At 37.4% G+C, this 21062-nt stretch overlaps 2 protein-coding genes across 2 annotated transcripts; one reads left to right on the top strand and one right to left on the bottom strand.

Moving 5' to 3' along the window:
* Positions 1–358: 358 nt before the first annotated feature.
* On the top strand, positions 359–11853 carry slc25a29 (solute carrier family 25 member 29). The gene is made up of 4 exons (XM_058755610.1): positions 359–802; positions 6040–6083; positions 7365–7448; positions 9211–11853. Exons 1-4 carry the CDS (start codon positions 775–777, stop codon positions 9979–9981), a joined length of 927 nt encoding a protein of 308 aa, XP_058611593.1. The 5' UTR covers positions 359–774; the 3' UTR covers positions 9982–11853.
* Positions 11854–12675: 822 nt separating this feature from the next.
* On the bottom strand, positions 12676–19262 carry myh6 (myosin, heavy chain 6, cardiac muscle, alpha). Its single transcript, XM_058755609.1, has one exon. The coding sequence runs from the start codon at positions 18765–18767 to the stop codon at positions 12957–12959; it is 5811 nt and encodes a 1936-aa protein (XP_058611592.1). The 5' UTR covers positions 18768–19262; the 3' UTR covers positions 12676–12956.
* Between the last annotated feature and the right edge of the window lie 1800 nt (positions 19263–21062).

Below are 21062 nucleotides of genomic sequence, written 5' to 3'. Positions count from 1 at the left end.
AGGATAAATTGATTTGCATATATATCCTTTATTGTTTTCCTGTATTATTTATGTTATTTACGCTGTCATCCAATGGTGTGTTTAAATGTTGAAGTTATTCTTGTTATACTTGCAATATTGAATCTCTTTAATATAAATGTTATGTCTATTTATCTAAAATGAAAAACTGAAATGAATCGCTCGATTCGAACGAACCGATTCACTCCAACGAGTCGGACTCTCCGGCGCTAACGCTACAACGGCGAAGGCACGTCATGAATATTAATGAGCCCAACCTCCTATGGCTTGGCTTGGCCACTGAATATTAAAACGCCTAGCGATGACGTCCTCGATAACCGTCCAATAGCGAAGACCCGCCTCGTAAACGCGCCTTCGCCAGGAAAAGCGCTCAAACGCGCATGACACAGAAAGCAGGAACAGGAATCCTTTTTAAATCCGCGGATCGCGATTGGGCGCACGCACACACACCTCCTCACCGACACCCATCCATCCAGAACCCGCTACACAAATAGACAGTGAACCCAGGCGGTGGTAGTCAAGCTAGTAGGTGATATTTTCCACTACGGCGCGATTAGTGACTTACAGTTGGTGCAGAGAACCGCTTCTGAACCTCAAGACCTATCGCAGGCGTTTCAGCTCAGGCCTGAGGAACTAACTAGCTTACTGACTAACTAACCAACTAACCAGCGCGACCAAAACCCAGTTAACCCTTCAAAACAGGTTTGAGCTCATCTAAAGCAACGCTTGCTTGCTTCTGTCAGCTTTGAAGCAGTGATGGACTTCCTTGCTGGATGCATAGGAGGTAAGGCATTTCTACGAGTACAGTAGAGTACAGTAAATTCCTCCTGTCTGCTAGATTAGGACTTAGTTAAGCTCGTTAAGAGGGTCTAACCCGCGTCCAGTCAAACACAGACTGTATTTTTACATTTAGACCCGTCTGCACACAGTTGAAGTGCAGTAATTAGTCGCACTCGCGTGTGTGGAGTTTATTTTGAAGCTCGTTGATGTAATTTACACGGTTAGATGGAGTCACACATGCTTAATTATTTGTAGTGGAACAGGAAGCCACGTCACGCAGGACACGTGATAGAGTTTGTGTTTATTGAGCCTCTTAAATACTGATGATTAATCTATTTTATGTGCAAAAGAGCAGATATAATAGATTAGAAAAGATAAATTATGCCCTATCTATCTATCTATCTATCTATCTATCTATCTATCTATCTATCTATCTATCTATCTATCTATCTATCTATCTATCTATCTATCTATCTATCTATCTATCTATCTCAGTTACTGTATTTTCTGCAACTTTTCTTTAGCTGTTGGTTTTCTATAAATGAAATTCAGTTTGTTGTTTTTGAACTATGTTGAGGTAAGTTGAGTCACGTGATGGAATTCTGCTCTGCCGCCTTTGAAGTCTGGAATGTTACATTGTGGCTGATTTACTGCTGCTGAACGCTGGACGTTCTAAATGTGGCTACAATGTCAACATTTTTCTTTGTGGTGAAAACTACGGAAGCTTGCTTTTGCCACAAAATTGCAACTTTTTTTTATTTAAATTCTGACATTTTTCTCAGAATTGCAAAATATAAATGCATAGTTGGGGCTTTGTTTCTCAAATTTTGTTTTTAAAATAAATGTAAAAAAATTTTAAGCACACAATTCTGAGATTCTTTTCTCACAGTTGTGAGTTTGTATCAAACAATTCTGACTTTTCTTCTCAAATTTCACATTTCTATCTTGTAATTCTGATATGTGTCGCAATTGCAAGGAAAAAAGCAGAAATTGTGAGAGATTTCACTTTTTCCTTATTTCATCCTATGGTAGAAACAAGCTTCCATAGAAATCATATCATTTTGAGCCAAAGCACCTTTTAGGTTGTTTGTAACTGTATGTACAGTATTTATGGTGTATACACGTTTTCTACAACTAATTTGAATGGGTATCATTTGTGCAGTTTACAGTTTACTTTTTATTATTTATTCAGCATTCATTATAAATTCTATTCTAATGCAAATACATTATAGTCACAAATAAGCACTTAACTGGACAGATTTGGTCACGGATAGCGAGTCTGTAACCAACATGAGAGGAAAATGTGAAAGCTTAAGAATCAACTATTGATAAGCAAATCTGAATATTGGCTCAGGCCTTCAGGGTACTAAACAAACGCATTCAGATTCACTCACAGATTGTTTGATTATGATATAGGTTAGAAATACTTCAAATGTGTGCAGACTGATTCCTTATGATTGACTTTAATTGAATATGTAACCTACAAGCCTCCTTGAAGTCGTCCTGTTCTCTTGTGTGAATATCAGTCATGCGTGAGCTGCTGTGGAATGTGTTTCCCGGAAGAGCCCAGAATAACCCCCTCCCAAAAGTCTGTCCATGTCCCGTCAAACGCAGAGGTGTTTCACACACCCCTGCGGGAGCCAATCCCAGCCGCGGGACGGGCCACGTCTCTCGAAGCTCCTGCCGGCTCGTGTTTCAACTTACAGACACAGTGCTTCATAAAAGCTGGATCACAGGTGTTATGAACCCAGAGCATCATGAGGGACAAGACACAGTTTGTTTCCTTAAATTTATAAATGAATAATTAGATTATGTGGCTTAATTTTATTTTTTTATTATTACTGAGCTGAAAAGTATTTTTTCCAACTTATACTAAAATGCATAAAAACATATACTAATATATGTATACCTTATTTATTTACTACTTGTTTATTACTGTGAGTGTATACACACACTCAATAATTAATGAAATAAATGCATATATTAATATCTTAATTTTATTACTTATAACTACTATATAAATATACATAATTACATATCTATATATAAATCTTTATTTATTAGTTGTTTATATATATATATATATATATAATTATACACAAGCAATGATAACTTCGCAATACTTTATATGTGATATTAAAGACAATAAATATAAAAGACATGATGGGTTAAAATTATTATTTTTAAATCAGTAAATCAAAAATAAACAATGAAGGCATGCCGTGTTTCACTAAGTGAACAACACCGGTAATAATGATATTTAATGATCTAAAATATAAAAATATTTAATTTTAAGCATATAAAACATGCCACACAGAGAATTTTTGTAAACATTTTTACACAATTACGCAAAAAGAAAGCTGAAAAAAAATAAAATAATAATATTTAATGTTTTTATGTGCACTGATTTGTAAATACATTCAACATTAATCAAACTTACTGACTATTAAAACATCTCTCTGAATTAGATTTATTAATCAAATTTAGCCTTTTTGTATCAGCAGCAAATGTCGCCCTGCTCTGTAGCCTAACTACTATATGTATGTATTTTTTGGTTTTACGTAACATTACTGTCATCTTAAGTCAGCTCTTGGCCCCATCTGACATTTTGAGTTTGTAGTAAAAGACGCGTTTTGATTGGTCAGGAAGGACCAACGCCTTCAGTCCGGACTGACTCCCATCAGCCCGAGCACATGTGCGTCCAGCCATGTGGATTTGTCATTGGTCTCTTTGGCATGGAGCAGTAACTGCTGATATGTAATACCCCGTGAGATACTGAGATAGATCTCCTGTGAGATTTCCAGTCCTACATTAACATCTTTCAATGATTGCCAGCCAATGACTGACTGTGTTGTTGTGCTAAATCCAACCAGATTGAAATAAAACACTGAATATCCTAGAATTTACACTGTTGTTCATTTACAGCTGTGCTTATAACAGTTTCATGCAAAATTCAGTGCTAAATGTGGTCATGTGGCAGTGCAGCACACAAGTATGAATGAATGAAGCGTTTATATAGCACTTTGTGTTTTACTGTACACCCAAAGCGCTTTACAATTATGTAGGGGGGTGTCTCCTCGACCACCACCAAGTGTAGGAAACATTATGCTAAAATGCATTTTGACATTATTCATTTTTAAAAACAAGCAGTATATCTGTATTTTTTTTTTCTCACAATTCTGAGAAGGAAAAAAGTCAGAATGGCAGGATATGAACTCGAAATTGTGAGTCGTAATTCAGAATTGTGAGACAAACTCAGAATTTCAAGATGTTTTGAGAGAAAAATACCAGAATTGCGAGATGTTTTCAGAGAAAAATACCAGAGTTGCGAGATGTTTTCAGAGAAAAATACCAGAATTGCGAGATGTTTTCAGAGAAAAATGATCAGAATTCGAGATGTTTTCAGAGAAAAATGATCAGAATTTGAGATGTTTTCAGAGAAAAATACCAGAATTGCGAGATGTTTTTAGAGAGAAAAATGATCAGAATTCGAGATGTTTTCAGAGAAAAATATCAGAGTTGCGAGATGTTTTTAGAGAGAAAATTATCAGAGTTGCGAGATGTTTTCAGAGAAAAATATCAGAGTTGCGAGATGTTTTCAGAGAAAAATATCAGAGTTGCGAGATGTTTTCAGAGAAAAATATCAGAGTTGCGAGATGTTTTCAGAGAAAAATATCAGAGTTGCGAGATGTTTTCAGAGAAAAATATCAGAGTTGCGAGATGTTTTCAGAAAAATATCAGAGTTGCGAGATGTTTTCAGAGAAAAATATCAGAGCGAGATGTTTTCAGAGAAAATATCAGAGTTGCGAGATGTTTTCAGAGAAAAATATCAGAGTTGCGAGATGTTTTCAGAGAAAAATATCAGAGTTGCGAGATGTTTTCAGAGAAAAATATCAGAGTTGCGAGATGTTTTCAGAGAAAAATATCAGAGTTGCGAGATGTTTTCAGAGAAAATATCAGAGTTGCGAGATGTTTTCAGAGAAAATATCAGAGTTGCGAGATGTTTTCAGAGAAAATATCAGAGTTGCGAGATGTTTTCAGAGAAAATATCAGAGTTGCGAGATGTTTTCAGAGAAAATATCAGAGTTGCGAGATGTTTTCAGAGAAAAATATCAGAGTTGCGAGATGTTTTCAGAGAAAAATATCAGAGTTGCGAGATGTTTTCAGAGAAAAATATCAGAGTTGCGAGATGTTTTCAGAGAAAAATATCAGAGTTGCGAGATGTTTTCAGAGAAAAATATCAGAGTTGCGAGATGTTTTCAGAGAAAAATATCAGAGTTGCGAGATGTTTTCAGAGAAAAATATCAGAGCGAGATGTTTTCAGAGAAAATATCAGAGTTGCGAGATGTTTTCAGAGAAAAATATCAGAGTTGCGAGATGGTTTTCAGAGAAAAATATCAGAGTTGCGAGATGTTTTCAGAGAAAAATATCAGAGTTGCGAGATGTTTTCAGAGAAAAATATCAGAGTTGCGAGATGTTTTCAGAGAAAAATATCAGAGTTGCGAGATGTTTTCAGAGAAAAATATCAGAGTTGCGAGATGTTTTCAGAGAAAATATCAGAGTTGCGAGATGTTTTCAGAGAAAAATATCAGAGTTGCGAGATGTTTTCAGAGAAAAATATCAGAGTTGCGAGATGTTTTCAGAGAAAAATATCAGAGTTGCGAGATGTTTTCAGAGAAAAATATCAGAGTTGCGAGATGTTTTCAGAGAAAAATATCAGAGTTGCGAGATGTTTTCAGAGAAAATATCAGAGTTGCGAGATGTTTTCAGAGAAAATATCAGAGTTGCGAGATGTTTTCAGAGAAAAATATCAGAGTTGAGATGTTTTCAGAGAAAATATCAGAGTTGCGAGATGTTTTCAGAGAAAAATATCAGAGTTGCGAGATGTTTTCAGAGAAAAATATCAGAGTTGCGAGATGTTTTCAGAGAAAATATCAGAGTTAGATGTTTTCAGAGAAAAATATCAGAGTTGCGAGATGTTTTCAGAGAAAAATATCAGAGTTGCGAGATGTTTTCAGAGAAAATATCAGAGTTGCGAGATGTTTTCAGAGAAAAATATCAGAGTTGCGAGATGTTTTCAGAGAAAAATATCAGAGTTGCGAGATGTTTTCAGAGAAAAATATCAGAAATATCTTTTTATTAAGTGACGATTTTTATTGAGCAAACAGGTTTCTATAGGTAAACACTATATATTGCTCAATATTTAAGCGTTCTAAACTCATATTCCTCTTTTCTGTGCAGGTGCTGCCGGGGTCCTCGTCGGACATCCTTTTGACACGGTTAAGGTTAGTAATCATCAGCTCGTGTTGTTTGAGTTTGCTGCACATAGGTTGAGCAAATCTGTCATCTGAACCGGCTGTTGATTTCTTAGGAACTCTCTTAAAACAAGCGAGCAAACAGTTATCGTTGCTATTTTTGGCTGATGTTTAACGCAGGGAGCTTGTTATCTGTCATGACACTTTAGTCCGTCCTATCCATTTCATGCTGAACCCTGTGACTTAAAAATGACTTCGGTTTCTAAATAAACCAGTTAGTCAAAGCACATCATACCGCTTCTCTGCTTACAGGGTAACTAACTATATGTAGTGATGCAACTAAGCGTTCATTTATATATATATTTTTTTTCTAGTATATTTATATAATTGTATATACATGCATACACACACATACATATATAAAATACATACACACACACACACAATACACAATAAATTGGTAAGTTGATTTAATAATTTAATATGATTTTAATTTTGAGTATAATTTTTGAATGTGGCTGTTTTTCATTACAATTGTATTTATTTATTTAGTGTGAATTTATCTGTTCAGGTTTACTGCTTTACATTCATTGAGATCTCCGTTACTTTTGTTTCAAATAAAAATAAATAATTAAAAATAAATAATTAAAATAATTTCTAAAAATAAATAATTAAAAATTTCTAAAAATTAAAGATTTCATTTCTAAAAATAAATAATTAAAAATAATCACTCCTAGTTTGTTTCTAAGGATTTTGCACCTATATTTTATACTCTATATTTATAGTTTGCTAATTATGTTAGTAGCTTGTGTTTCAACTAAAAGAAATACATTGCTAAAAAATGTAAAACAACCCAAAGTAATCTTTTTGTCACTTGTACGTTTGGCTTTATTTGTTTATTCATTTTTGTTTTGTTGCTTCTTTCTTATTATACTATTGTCTGTTTACTTGTCTTGAATATTTAGGCCCTACTTGGAAGAACTTAACTGAGAAATTATTAATAATATAATTAATACAATAAACAATATAATTGTTTTTTAATTGTTTATATTTTTAGGCATATACTTTTTTTTTTTTTTTTTTTTTTTAAACAGGTATATACACTTTTATAGTTGGTTTTGTTCGAAGAGAATTACTGTAAATGTGTTATTGGATCACTTCTTGCAAGGTTTAAAACTAGGCTGCAACCAGCGCTGGTCTTCAGCCACTAGACCACAATGGTGTTTAACCTGTTTCCACATTCAGAGGAAACCCTGAAGAACGAGCTCTTGTTTTCATGGGTTTGTAGTAATCAGGTTGTCTCTCCTGTAGGTTCGTCTTCAGGTCCAGAGTGTGGATAAACCGCTTTACCGAGGGACTTATCACTGTTTCCAGTCCATCATACGTCAGGAGTCAGTGAGTGGAAACTTCAGTGGTTTTAACTACAGCACAAACACCTACACTCACAAACACTTTTATAAATATTTATTTAAATTAATATTTATATTGCACTTTATTAATATTATTTAGTTGTTTAATTATTCTTCATACTTTAGTGAAATAAAGAGTTCTATATTACTAATTTTTTTTTTTTTACCCACTTACACTGAAAACCAGATCGGTGTCATGGGAAAACTTGCAATCTGGGTCACATTCAGTTGCGGTGTAAGTGAGGCCAAGGGTGTCAAAAGTACAGAAAATATGTCAAACATTTTACTCAATTCAAAGTCTAAGTAACTACACAAAAGATACATCACCTAAAGCAAAACATTTAGTTGCACTTATTTAAAGTATTTAAAGAGGCAAGCAATAAGAGGCAGTTGAGATTTTCGTTTTAATCTTTTTGATGCAAGAATATTTATATATACACCCCAAAATAATACATAAATATAGTACTAAATTACTAATACCCAAATACACAAGACTTACCATTGTATATTTATTGAAGAGAATAATTTACTTAAAAATTCTCCTGGAAAAATATGTGTAAGATTGTATGTAATTGATATTTTATTTATTTATTTATTTAGCTTGTTTGACTGACTTGATTTCGCTGCTAGTCAATGTAAACACTGTAAAGAGTTTTTTTTTTAAGGTTGTTCACATTAATATTTAAATATGAATCATATCAAAGTCTGACACGCAATTGAATTTATTTTATTCATTTTATTGCAATTTGCTAAATGTAGTAATTTTACAAATATTTGAATTAATATTCATCATTAGTTTTTTCTCAATTACGTAAAAATAAAAATATAATTTTTTTTCCTTATCCAAATGACATCGAAAGACAAGGCTGAGTAAATGGTAACAATCTTAATTTTTGGGTGACAATCCTTTTCAGATGCAAACTTTGAACTATAATAATGTTTAAAGTGAAACTATTTTTTATTCTAATATTTGAATTAATATTTTAGTCATTTTATATTTGACTTTACTAATATTTAATATTAACATTTAAATGTATTATTATATATTATCAGTTAGTTTTTATAGTTTGTTTGTAAAATATTGTTAAATTATTGCATATACCGTAATTCATTGAAGTATAGTTGTTAAGACTTATGCATTTTATTATTCTCAATGGCCATGAATGTAGTTTTTTTTTATGCTGATATGGCATAAAATGGTAAATAAATAAACAATTATTCAAATGCTTGACACCTCTGGTGCTGCTTTTGATATCTGTGCATATGTGATAACACAAAACCAGTCATAAGGGTAAATATTTTTTTTAAATTGAGATTTATACATCATCTGAAAGAAATAAGCTTTCCATTACTGTATGGTTTGTTAGGATCGGACAATATTTAGCTGAGATATGCAACTATTTGAAAATCTGGAATCTGAGGGTGCAAAAAAATCTAAATATTGAGAAAATCCCCTTTAAAGTTGTTCAAATGAAGTTCTTAGCAATGCATATTACTAATCAAAAATTCAGTTTTGATATATGTACATTGGGAAATTTACAAAATATCTTCATGCAACGTGATCTTTACTTAACATCCTAATGATTTTTGGCATAAAAGAAAAATCGATAATTTTGACCCATACAGTGTATTGTTGGCTATTGCTACAAATATACCTGTGCTGCTTATGACTGCTTTTGTGCTGCAGGGTCACATTTATGCATGTAAACTAATGCACGTTGGATCACTTTGTTTCACCTTCTCTGCAGATGTTTGGCCTTTATAAAGGCATTGGGTCACCCATGATGGGCCTGACGTTTATCAACGCCATCGTCTTTGGTGTTCAGGGCAACGCCATGCGCATGTTGGCCGAGGATACGCCCATGAACCAGTTCCTAGCCGGAGCGGCGGCCGGCACCATACAGTGCGTGATCTGCTGCCCGATGGAACTGGCCAAGACCCGAATGCAGATGCAAGGAACGGGTGAGAAGAAGTCGTCCTCTCGGAAGGTCTACAAAAACTCGCTGGACTGCCTGGCTCGCATTTACCAGCGCGAGGGTTTGCGAGGAGTCAACCGAGGAATGGTTACGACTCTCATCCGAGAGACGCCGGGATTCGGCGTTTATTTCCTCGCGTATGACCTCCTGACGCGTTCGCTGGGGTGCGAGCCGGAGGATCCGTACATGATTCCCAAACTGCTGTTCGCCGGCGGCATGTCGGGAATCGCGTCTTGGCTTTCGACATATCCGGTGGACGTGATAAAATCCCGACTCCAAGCTGACGGGGTCGGCGGAAAGTACCAGTACAGCAGCATCATGGACTGCACAAGGAAGAGCATCCAACGCGAAGGTTGGCGGGTTTTCACGCGTGGACTTACGTCCACTCTTTTACGGGCTTTTCCGGTCAATGCAGCCACTTTCGCTACGGTCACGCTCTTCCTTTTGTACGTACGTCCAGACGAGGGATCGAAAGATTGCGAAGCAGCTCCAGCTTCGCATCAAGCACCATTGCAGCAGCAAGCACAACCGTCCAGTCTGTGAGTAACCTCATCTTTGTGGGATAGCGACTAGCGTAGCCCTCCCCGAAATAATGGCTGACCTGTTACTAAACAAACAGTTGCTGTGCATTGAGCACATCTGTCCACTGTAAACGGAATTGCACAACCTTTCTATCCGTACAATGACTTGAGCTCGGCGTCTGTAAATATATTTTTTATATTGAATGATATTTAACAAACACGTTCCCTGTATCTGCCTTACGAGAGCTGAAAGAATCTGACCTCTGAAAGTTAGAGTTTGCATGTTGATGTAGTCAACAGCTCCTTTTGTTGTTACTTGACAGAACTAGACAAACTTGCTTTGACGTTGCAAATTATTGCTACACCGAAGAGAATCCAGTGTCTAAACAAATCCTCAAGTTTAGTTAAGGTGGACACAAGTTGATGTGAATGAAAGGAAGCAGTGATGTGTGGATGTAGAACGTAGGATGCGCTGTTTTAAGGTTTTAGGTCATTTGTGTTTTCCACTGGAAAGTTTTGGAAAAGTAGTTACCAAGGTCCTTCCCAGCCTCGTTTATGTTTGCATCAAACTTAACATGGCCTCTACTCCTGACTAAGTTAATACCCTGGACATAAGATTAAATCTGTACTCTCAACCCCACCCAGGCATGGACAAATATGATTTTGGCACTGGAGAATATAGTCTTTGTTATTATGATGTTTTTAATCTGAGGAGTGAGAACCTCCTTTTAGTCAAAGCTGCTGGTGAAATTGCCTACAAAGTTGCGATTATCTTGGCCCACTGTTAAAGTTGTGAAATAAATATGGTGTATGGCAAATTACATTTGCCAAAGTTTCTAAATCACTACTGTGTCATCCGAGGGACTGTTGATGTTGTGTACTTGAATTGTATTAGCCTGAATTCATTTGGTTCCTGGAGCCTGTTTCATAAAACAAGTTTACCAAATAAGCCAGGTTTATTTCAGTTAGTCTGACTTATTGTCAATTGATTTGGTTCAAAATAAGACGGACTAACTTAAATAAGCCTGGATTGTTTGGTAAAATTGTTTTAAGAAACAGCCCCCAGGTGTACTGAAGAGAGAATAAACCAAAGGGTTTTGCCCGACAAATCAAATTCTGTCCCCTCAATGTAAGCCCTGAATTTATGGTGTATTATCTACAAAATTAATGCAATATTTGCATGTTCTCTGTAACTTATTAAAGTGTTTGGATACAGGTTGTATCTGGGCCAGTGGAGGTCCACTGTAACTATATCTAAGTTTTAAATGTCCTGCTGTGTTTAAGTAACGTCTTTCGATTTATGTGGGTTGTCTCTGTAAGATCAATATATTTTATGTTTGTATATATCAAGGCTGGAATTTTCTCAGCATATAGAAAGATGTATAAATAGTTCATATGTTTGATTTCAGAGTGCTGAATGTAGGAGACTAAAACATGCACTTGGGAAAGAAGTGCCCAAGAAGAGGTTTGCCTGGTTTTTGAGGAATGTGCTGCTCTTTTTGTAACGGTTACGGATTGTATGTTGTATTAAATGTAAATATGTAGTGTTCCATTAAAAAGGGAAGTTTAGACCGATGCATTGAAAACAAAATGTTTTGTGTGATATCTGTGAGAAATGTAAATAAACTGTATGTTACGGAGTTAGATTGGTTGCAGACGTACTAAAGTGGTTTTAATTTGAATAGTTTTAGTTTTCTTTCTTTTTCAGGTTTGTTGTTTCTGCCGTTGCTGAAGAGATGGATCAGTATTGAATCTAATTAAATGTTTGTCCTATTTTTGTATGAAAAAGTTTAGTTCTGTGCTGCTCCCATTCGAAAAGTGGTTGGCCTCAACCAATTTCTAAATTGCTATTGGTCAGCTAAAATATGTGAAAATAAATGGGATAAATTATAAATTTTGTGTCTTTTTTGTGTTCATTTATAACTTGTTGAAAAATGGATGTTGACTAGGGGTGCAACGGATCGTAGATTATCCGTGATCCGTACGGACCGGTCCCTACGGTTCGGCACGCATGTGATTCGCGGATTAACTGTTAAATTCAACCAGTATAAACTGAAAGTTATCATCTGCACCTGTTTTGTCTTGCCAAATTACACATTCAAGCAATATCAGACCATTCAGATGAAGTCGTCGAATTGGGACCCGCGCGCCGTTTTCTGCGCTCAGCTGCTGCCGCACACACCCAAAACCGCGTTTTTAGACAACACCTCAACGGATGGATACATGTGCACAAAGGTATGTGAAAATACCCGTTTTGGCAAGTATTCTGGTAAACACAGTAGTTTATGGCCATGTCTTAAGTTAACATCAACAGAGCTGAGAAAGAAACCGAATTTGTGTCAGTATTAGGTCCGTGCATTTAGTCTTAAAGAGACAGCAGCCTAGAAATACCTACTTCTGTCTTGTCTGCTAATCAAACACCACCACAGCTTTAACAAAGATATGTTGTTTTACACTTAATTACTACATTTCTGCACTTGAATACTACTGTTACTGTCTTTATTATAGCCTATAATTTTATGTTGTTAAGGCTGTTCATCTATGCTTGTAATTTGTACAATTGTTCTTGTTATATTACTGACTTAAATAGTTAAGCTAGTAGTTTCAGCTGGGGTATAGAAGTACTTAAAAGCTCACTTTAGTAATAAATGAAAAGCAAACTTTTATTTATTTATTTTTTCTGATCCGATCCGTGACTCAAAATCCATAGTATGATTTTTTGTGTTCCGTTGCACCACTAATGTTGACATGTCATGTGGTGGGATAAACACAAGATTTAGATTCTGTGATTTTAAAAGTATTTTATTTAATTTTTAACATGAAAATGCATTTCAAATTCTAAGCCGACACATTTGTTTTTGAGTATTGCCTTCATGTTATTTTGTTCACTCATTTATGGTTTGACTAATGTTTAATCCTTCAGAGGATTCCAGGTACTAATCTTAAAACTAATGAACAAACAAATCTAGGAGAGATTGCACAACTACTCAAGACACATTACTCATCCTGGGATTTCTTTCCAGGTACACCATCTCTAGTTTTAGCACGCAGCTTGTTTACTTGAGATTCTGCAATGTCTGCCCGCTCTTCTGCCTCTTCTAGCTCATGCTGCAGTTTTCGTAATTTGGCCAGATTGGCATTTGCCTGTTCCTCGGCTTCTTCAGCAGAACGTTTGTAAGATTTTACTTTCAGTTGTAGCTTGTCCACCAAGTCCTGCAGTCTTGCCAAGTTCTTGCGATCCTCGTCCGTCTGATAAGTCAGCTCCTTAATGCGTCGCTCATACTTTCTCACACTTTTAATGGACTCTGAACCTCGCTTTTGCTCTGCATCCAACTCATTCTCAAGCTCACGGATACGTGCCTCCATTTTCTGTAGCTGCTTTTTCCCTCCTTTCATTGCTAATTGCTCTGCTTCATCGAGACGGTGCTGTAGGTCCTTAATGGTCTGTTCCATGTTCTTTTTCATCCTTTCAAGGTGTGCACAAGTGTCTTGTTCTTTCTTTAACTCTTCAGCCATCATGGCTGCATCAGTGATGGCTTTCTTTGCCTTTTCTTCTGCATTGCGGTTCTCTTGCACCAGCTCCTCCATTTCATTTTGCAGCTGAAGCAGATCTGACTCTTGCTTCTTCTTTTGGTTGATGAGGCTGGTGTTTTGTGTGTGCAAAAGCTGCATCCTCTCGGTTGCTTCAGTAAGTTCTTGTTCAGCTAGTTTGCGACCCCTCTCGGTTTGTTCCAGCACTGCTCTCAGTTCTTCTAGTTCTGCTTGAATCAGGCTGTTTCTGCGCTCCAACAGGGCAATGTTTTCTTTGAGATCATCATTACTGTGAAGTGTGTCATCTAGCTGTAGTTGACTGTCCTTTAAGCACGACTGGATCATCTTCAGCTGCTTCTGAGCATCAGCTGCCTGTCTGTTGGCCTGGCTTAATTGAATTTCCATTTCATTAAGATCTCCCTCCATCTTCTTTTTTACTCTTAAGGCCTCGTTACGGCTTCTCGTCTCTGCCTCAAGGGAAGCCTGCAAGGATTCAACCATACGCTGGTAGTTTCTTTTTGCTTGTTCCATTTCCTCATCCTTCTCAGCCATCTTGCGCTCAACATCTGCCTTCAACTGGTTGAACTCCAGCTGAGCTCGTAGGATCTTACCTTCTTCATGCTCAACTGAAGCATCAGCTTCTTCTAGTGCAGACTGCAACTCTGCTTTCTCCTGTTCCAGCTGTTTCCTCAATTTTTCTAACTCATGGACAGTCTTCCGTCCTTCTCCCACTTGATCTGTTAAGTCTGAGATCTCCTCCTGTAGATTCTTGTTTTCCCTCTTTACAGTCTCAAGGTGATCTAGAGTTTCTTCATAGGAATTCTTCAGTTTAAAGAGCTCGGTACTTAAGCTGCGGGCTTCCTTTTGCACTCCCTCAAGCTCACACTGTGACTCTTCGTACTTTTGTTTCCACTCTGCAATGACTTTGTCAAAGGTTCTCTGTTTTTTGTCCAGGGCTGCTGATGCTGCATTTGACCGTTCAAGGTCTAGCATCAGATCCTCAATCTCATTTTGCAGGCGATGTTTTGTTTTCTCAAGAGAAGAACACTTTGCATTCACTGCTTCCACTGCTTCCTCTGCTTCTTGCAATTTTTGTACAAGCTTCTTCTTGGCTTCCTCCAGTTCCTCCGTTCTCTGAATTCCGTCGGTCTCATACCTTGCCCTCCATGTTGCTACCTCTGTATTGGTCTTGGATAATGCCCGTTGGAGCTCAGCTTTTGCTTCTTGTTCCTCCTCAAATTGCTCCCTTAGTAAGTCACAATCGTGGCGAGCCGACTGTACAGCATGAGCAAGAGCATTCTTTGCTTTCACCTCTTCCTCAAGTTGCCTTCTCAGGTCTTCAAGTTGCTGGGTGTAGGAGGTCTTTCCTCTAGTGAGTTGGGAAACCAGACATTCCTTCTCTTCCAGTTGTCGTCCAAGTTCCCCATTTTCAGTCAGCAGCTTGGCTTTCTGGGTAGACAAATCATTCAGAGCTCTCTGGGCTTCTTCAGCTTTTGACCTATGTTCATTCATCTGATCTTCCAGTGAACGGCACATCTTTTCAAGATTTACCTTGGCTTTTACCACACTCTCCATGTTTGAGGAAAGGTCATCCAATTCCAACTTGAATTCAACTTTTTCTTTCTCTAACTTTTGTTTGACCCTTTGCAAATTGTCAATCTGTTCCCCTAGTTCAGCCACACTGTCTGCATGCTTCTTCCGAAGGCAGGCAGTAGTGGTCTCATGCTGAAGGGTGGCTTCCTCAAGGTCCCTGCGCAACTTTTGAAACTCTGCGTCCCTTTTTTTATTAAGTTCTACCTGAGCACATGTGGCCCCACCTGCCTCTTCCAGGCGCTCACTGATGTCCTCCAGTTCTCGAGAAATATCAGATCTTTGTTTCTCCACCTTTGCACGAGCTGCACGCTCCGCATCCAGCTCCTCCTCCAGTTCTTCAATTCGAGCTTGATTTTCTTTTAGTTTTTTCTGCAACTGTACTGAAGCCATTTGCTCATCTTCAATCCTTCCGTTCAGCTGATTCATTTCAAAGTCTTTCTTTTTAAGTTTTTCCTCTAGCTGCTGTTTGTCATTCTCCAAATCCATTACATTCTCTTGAGTCAGTTTCACGTCTCCTTCCAGTTTTCTTTTACTTCGCTCCAAGTCCATCCTAACTTTTTTCTCTTGCTCCAATGAGCCCTCAAGGTCATCCACCTGTTGTTCAAGCTTAGCTTTTGCTTTTGTCAATGAATTTACTTTGTCCTCCTCACTTTGAAGGTCATCCAGTGTTTGCTGGTGAGCCTCTTGTAGAGCTTTTTTCTCTTTGGTGAGTTTCATTATGTTTTCATCAAGAGATGCCATTTCTTCGGTCAGATTCTTTACTTTGTTCTCAGTGGCATGTTTTTCCTTTTCCACCTTGGCCAGTGTCAGCTCTAGGTCATCTATGTCTTTCTTGAGCTCAGAACATTCATCCTCCAACTTGCGTTTCTTGGCTGTGAGGTCTGCGTTTATCTCTTCCTCATCCTCTATACGTTCTGACAGCTCTTTGACTTTTGCTTCTTGCTGGATTTTGCTTTTTATGAGCTGTTCACATCGTTCTTCAGCATCCGTTAAAGTGTCTTGCTCTGATTGCAGCTGAAGATGCAAATCATTCTTCTCTTGAAGAAGACTGACCATCTTCTCCTCTAACTCTTTCCTCCTGGACTCAGATTTCTCCAACGCTTCTTTTAACTTACTGAATTCATCCTTCATGTTTGCCATCTCCTTTTCAGACTCTGCACTCCTTAGCAAAGGTTTTATCTTAAAGAACAGTTTCATCCATGGCCAGTTTTTCACACCAAGGAAGGAACGAAGGTTCCACTGGATGACCATGAGGGCATCTCTTTGTTCCACCAGTTTCTGATACTCAACTCTCATCAGTAATCCACGAGCAGAAGCTTGGATCCTAGTGATGATACGAGCAAGTTGGTCATCTCGCATCTCTTCTAACGTACCGAGCAGGCCAGCTTTGAAAAAGACTTTTGTGTGGCCAAATTTGTATTGCGTGTGGTCAATGTCTAGTGAGCCTAACAGCTTCTCTGCACTTTTCTTGTTTTCAATGAACTGACTTTCTGGGATGGCAGATGCATTTAGGATTCTGTACCGCTGTTTGAAATCACCATAGAGGATCCTGTTTGGGAAACCTTTCCTGCAAATCCTGATACCCTCCAGTACACCATTGCAGCGAAGCTGGTGCATGACCAGACAGTTGTCCATGATTCCAGGAGTCTTGCTCTCATTTGGAATCAAACAACGGACAAAGTGTGGGTGTGTGGTTTTCAGATTGGTCATTAATTTGTTAAGGTTTTCTCTATGCAGGGCGGACACTGTCTGAAAAGATGACCCCTTTTTCTTGGCCCCTTTCCCACCAGACTTTTCTGCTCCCTCTACTGCTGCATAATTTGAGAATATATGACTCAGCAACTTCAAAGAGGATTTCTGATAGAGCCCAACTACGGTTTCATTCAGTGGGTCTTTGTTCTTCACCAGCCAGCCGGAAATATTGTAGTCAACAGTACCTGCGTAGTGGGCCAAGGCAAAGTGCGCTTCTGCCTTTCCCTTCACAACTCGCGGCTTCTGGAATATGTTTGTCTTGCCCAAATGGTTGTCATACAGCTTTGCTTTGAATGTCTGATCGCTGGCCTTGGGAAACATGCACTCTTCCTCGAGAATGGACATGATCCCAAGGGGTTTCTCAATCAGATCGATGCAGGCTTGCAGATCCATCCCAAAGTCAATGAACTCCCAGTCAATCCCCTCTTTTTTGTATTCCTCTTGTTCCAAAACGAACATGTGGTGATTGAAAAACTGTTGCAGCTTTTCATTGGTAAAATTGATGCAGAGTTGTTCAAACGTGTTGAAATCAAAGATCTCAAAGCCAGCAATGTCTAGCACGCCGATGAAATATTGCCGAGGTTGCTTTGTGTCAAGGGATTGGTTAATTCTTACCACCATCCAATTGAACATTTTCTCATACACTGACTTTGCCAGTGCACCAACTGAGTAATACACTTGGTCCACACTCTGTCCTTTTGTAACGTACTCATTGCCTACCTTGACCCTTGGATGACAGAGTCCTTTGAGCAGGTCAGCAGAGTTCAGCCCCATTAGATAAGCTGACTTATCTGCATCTTCAGTACCGTCAGGCTCTGCCTGCTCTTCACGCTGTTTCTGTTTGAACTTCATATTGCCATAATGCATGATAGCACCTGTCAGCTTGTAGACTCCCATCTTTTCTTCAGCTGTGAAGCCAAGTACGTCAAATGCCCTGTCAGTAGCAAGCAGCTCCTCGTTATCATTGATGGACGCGACGGATACTTCTCCTTGGGAGATGAATGAGTAGTCATATGGATTATTGGTGATCAACATCATGTCCAGTAGTTCAGGCTTTTCGTTGGACAGTATTTGAAAGAAGATATGGTAGTTCCTCTCAGCTTTCAGTTGAAAGGTCACCCGAGACTTCTCCAGCAGGTACGTTTCGATATCAGCCGAGGAGAGTTTACCGCTAGTCCCGAAATGAATGCGGATGAATTTCCCAAAGCGAGACGAGTTGTCGTTTCTCAGTGTTTTAGCATTGCCGAAAGCCTCAAGTGCAGGGTTAGCCTGGATAATCTGATCCTCCAGGGTTCCCTTGCTGGAGTCTTTCTTTCCGGTCGCTCCGCCTGCGGCAGCAATGCTTGCAAAATACTGGATGACTCTCTTGGTGTTGACGGTCTTCCCAGCACCGGATTCTCCGGTGATGAGTATGGACTGGTTCTCCCGGTCAGTTAGCATGTATTGATAAGCATTATCTGAGATAGAAAAGATGTGAGGCGGGGCCTCTGATCTCTTCTTACCTCTGTAAGCCGCAACTACTTCAGAGTCGTACACTGGTAACCACTTGTAAGGGTTGACGGTTACGCAGAACAGCCCTGAGTAGGTGTAGATCATCCAGGCTGCGTAACGCTCTTTGAGGTTGAACAGCACTGCAGGCTCGTGAAGGAAAGTGAGCATCGCCATGTCTTCGATTTTATCGAATTTAGGCGGGTTCTGGGGATGGACGTCTCCATCCTTGACGGTCACGGTCCTCCCGTCCTCCGTCTTTACAGTCACCTTCCCTCCTTCCTTGCTGACAATTTGTCCCTTCACATACTCCACCTTTTCATCCACAACAAAGCATTCGGTCTTGATGTCAAAAGCTCTCGTCTGAGCTTCCAGACGCTCTTTGTCCGACTTCCTCAGAAAGGGAGCGGCCTTCCCAAACTCTGCCATCAGGGCATCACCCATAGTGACTGCTTGAGATTTCCAGGTACAGAGAGATTTGATGAGCGCACCTCGGCTGAGGAAACTTTAAAGAAGCAAACCACTAGTGCTTGGTTTTTATAGAGGGTAACGGAGATCCAAATAAGGATGTGAAAGGAAAGAACACAAGGGCAGGGATTTTATCAAGAGTTAAAAGTGGTGTGGGGTCAGTAACAAGACCTTTAGTTGTTGATATCCTTATATAGACAACAAACACCTCCCTGATTATTTCCATCCTTTAGAAATATTACACATACCTTTAGCATTAAGCATGATTCTCACATTTTCTTTGCAATTAATGCAATGTGATGCATCATATCTTATGCATAAACACATTGTTTATGTGATTCGTGATTTAGAAAAATGCAGTGGAGCCCAAAAACCTGAGACCACTTTTTTTTTTTTTTTTTTGGTCAAATTATGGTAATATATTTGTAATGGGGAAAAATGGTTGGAATGGAATGCAAACATTTTTTTTTTTTTTTTATTTCAACTTTTGTACTGCAATATGTTCATATATATATATATATATATATATATATGTATGTTTTTTTCTTGTTTTTTATTTTTAATTTTATTAAGGGCACATTAAATTGATCAAAAGTAACTATTTTATAACTATTTTTTATAACTTGTATATTTTTCAGCAGAGCAGCAGTAAAGTGGTAGTGAAGAAATTTATAATGTTACAACAGATTTCTACTTCAATTAAATGCTGTTCTTCTGAACTTCCTATTCATCAAAGAATCCTGAAAAAAAAAAAAGTTGTATGGTTTTCGCAAAAATATTGAACTGTTTTCCACATAATCAGAAATGTTTCAGCAAATTAGCATATTATAATTATTTCTGAAGCCTGGAGTAATGATGCTGAAAATTCAGCTGTGCATCACAGAAATAAATTACATTTGAACAGATATTCACATAGACAACAGCTGTTTTAAATTGTAATAATATTTCACTGTTTTTACTGTATTTTTGTTTATTCTGTAAATAAATGCAGCCTTGGTGAGCAGAAGAGACTCAAAAACATAAAAAATAAAATAAAATCTTACTCTAAACTTTACAGTACAGTACAGAACAGTAACATACATGTATACCAAAATAATATAATAAAATAATAATTTAGGAAAATATTGCATGGGCAATACTAAACAGAAAACAGATCATGTAATGTTTGCCTTAAGTAGGACAAAGATGTGCTCTAATGGGAGCTGAGAGTCAGGAATGTGTTTGTCTTTTATGTTTGTTGGACTTTATCAGCGCTCCTCTGATAACTGCTGGAGACGCCTGTGAGATCGCTGACAGCGAAGGACGTCCCGACTCATCCTCACTCAGAAACACCCCTGAAATAGAACGCAGGAATGAAAAGAAGGCTGTTCCTCTTCTGTCATTATCTGCCTCTCTGCCCGTCTCTGAGCTGAGCCTCATTCATGAAACAAGAAAGAAATCTGTGAAACTAAGAATGGTTTACGAATGACTTTTCATTTCATGAATGAGGCCCGATGTTCCTAATGAAATGGTCTAAGCAAAAGATGAAAACAATGACAAAAGGACTAGCTGATGAGCAAAGAATCAATTTTCAATTTGAAATCTCATTAAGCAGATTTTGGGTAGAATTATGACTTGATGTAGTGATGTGTTCATGGTCATGATGTAATAAAGTGATTTTATTATTTACATATTTACGCTTGTATTTCAATGTTTGATTTCACATTTAGTTTCATTTTAATATACATAAATATATATTAAATATATTAATTTGCATAGTAATTTTATTTGCTTTCATTATTTAGCTTTAATTTGGTTTCAGTTTTAGTAATTGTAGCACTTAAACATATTTCAGTTCACTGTTAAGGCAACATTTATCATTTTAAGTGCTTTGTCTAATTCATGTTTTAATTTCACTTATTTCAATTAACAAAATGATATTAAAAATGAGATGTATATATTACACTTTTAAGTTTAGTAATTTGATCTGCTATTGTCATTTCTTTTCATTGTTTTTATATATATATTTTTTCATTTTCATATTTTATTTCAGCTTTATTACTGTTAACAAAAATGTTTCGAATGGTTTGTCAAAGTTATGTATGTAGATTGATATTAGTTTTTTTTTACAGTTTCAAGTTTAGTAATTATGTGCTTTTGCCATTTTTATTTATTTTTTTATTTCTATTTAGCTTTAATTTATTTTTCAGATTTAATTTTAGTAATTGCTGTAATTTAGTAATTTTGGATCACGTTTTTAAGGGTTTCGTCTAATATTTATATTTTATTTCA

This window comes from Onychostoma macrolepis, chromosome 20, assembly GCF_012432095.1.
Source record: "Onychostoma macrolepis isolate SWU-2019 chromosome 20, ASM1243209v1, whole genome shotgun sequence".
NCBI lineage: Eukaryota > Metazoa > Chordata > Actinopteri > Cypriniformes > Cyprinidae > Onychostoma > Onychostoma macrolepis.
The sequence above is the reverse complement of the archived record's forward strand: the minus strand, read 5'-3'. Positions and strand labels throughout refer to the sequence as shown.

Coding starts and splice junctions, on each gene's coding strand:
- slc25a29 (XM_058755610.1), top strand. CDS start 775: ATGGACTTCCTTGCTGGATGCATAGGAG. Junction 803..6,039: donor CCTTGCTGGATGCATAGGAG/GTAAGGCATTTC, acceptor TTTTCTGTGCAG/GTGCTGCCGGGGTCCTCGTC. Junction 7,449..9,210: donor CCATCATACGTCAGGAGTCA/GTGAGTGGAAAC, acceptor CCTTCTCTGCAG/ATGTTTGGCCTTTATAAAGG.
- myh6 (XM_058755609.1), bottom strand. CDS start 18,767: ATGGGTGATGCCCTGATGGCAGAGTTTGGGAAGGCCGCTCCCTTTCTG.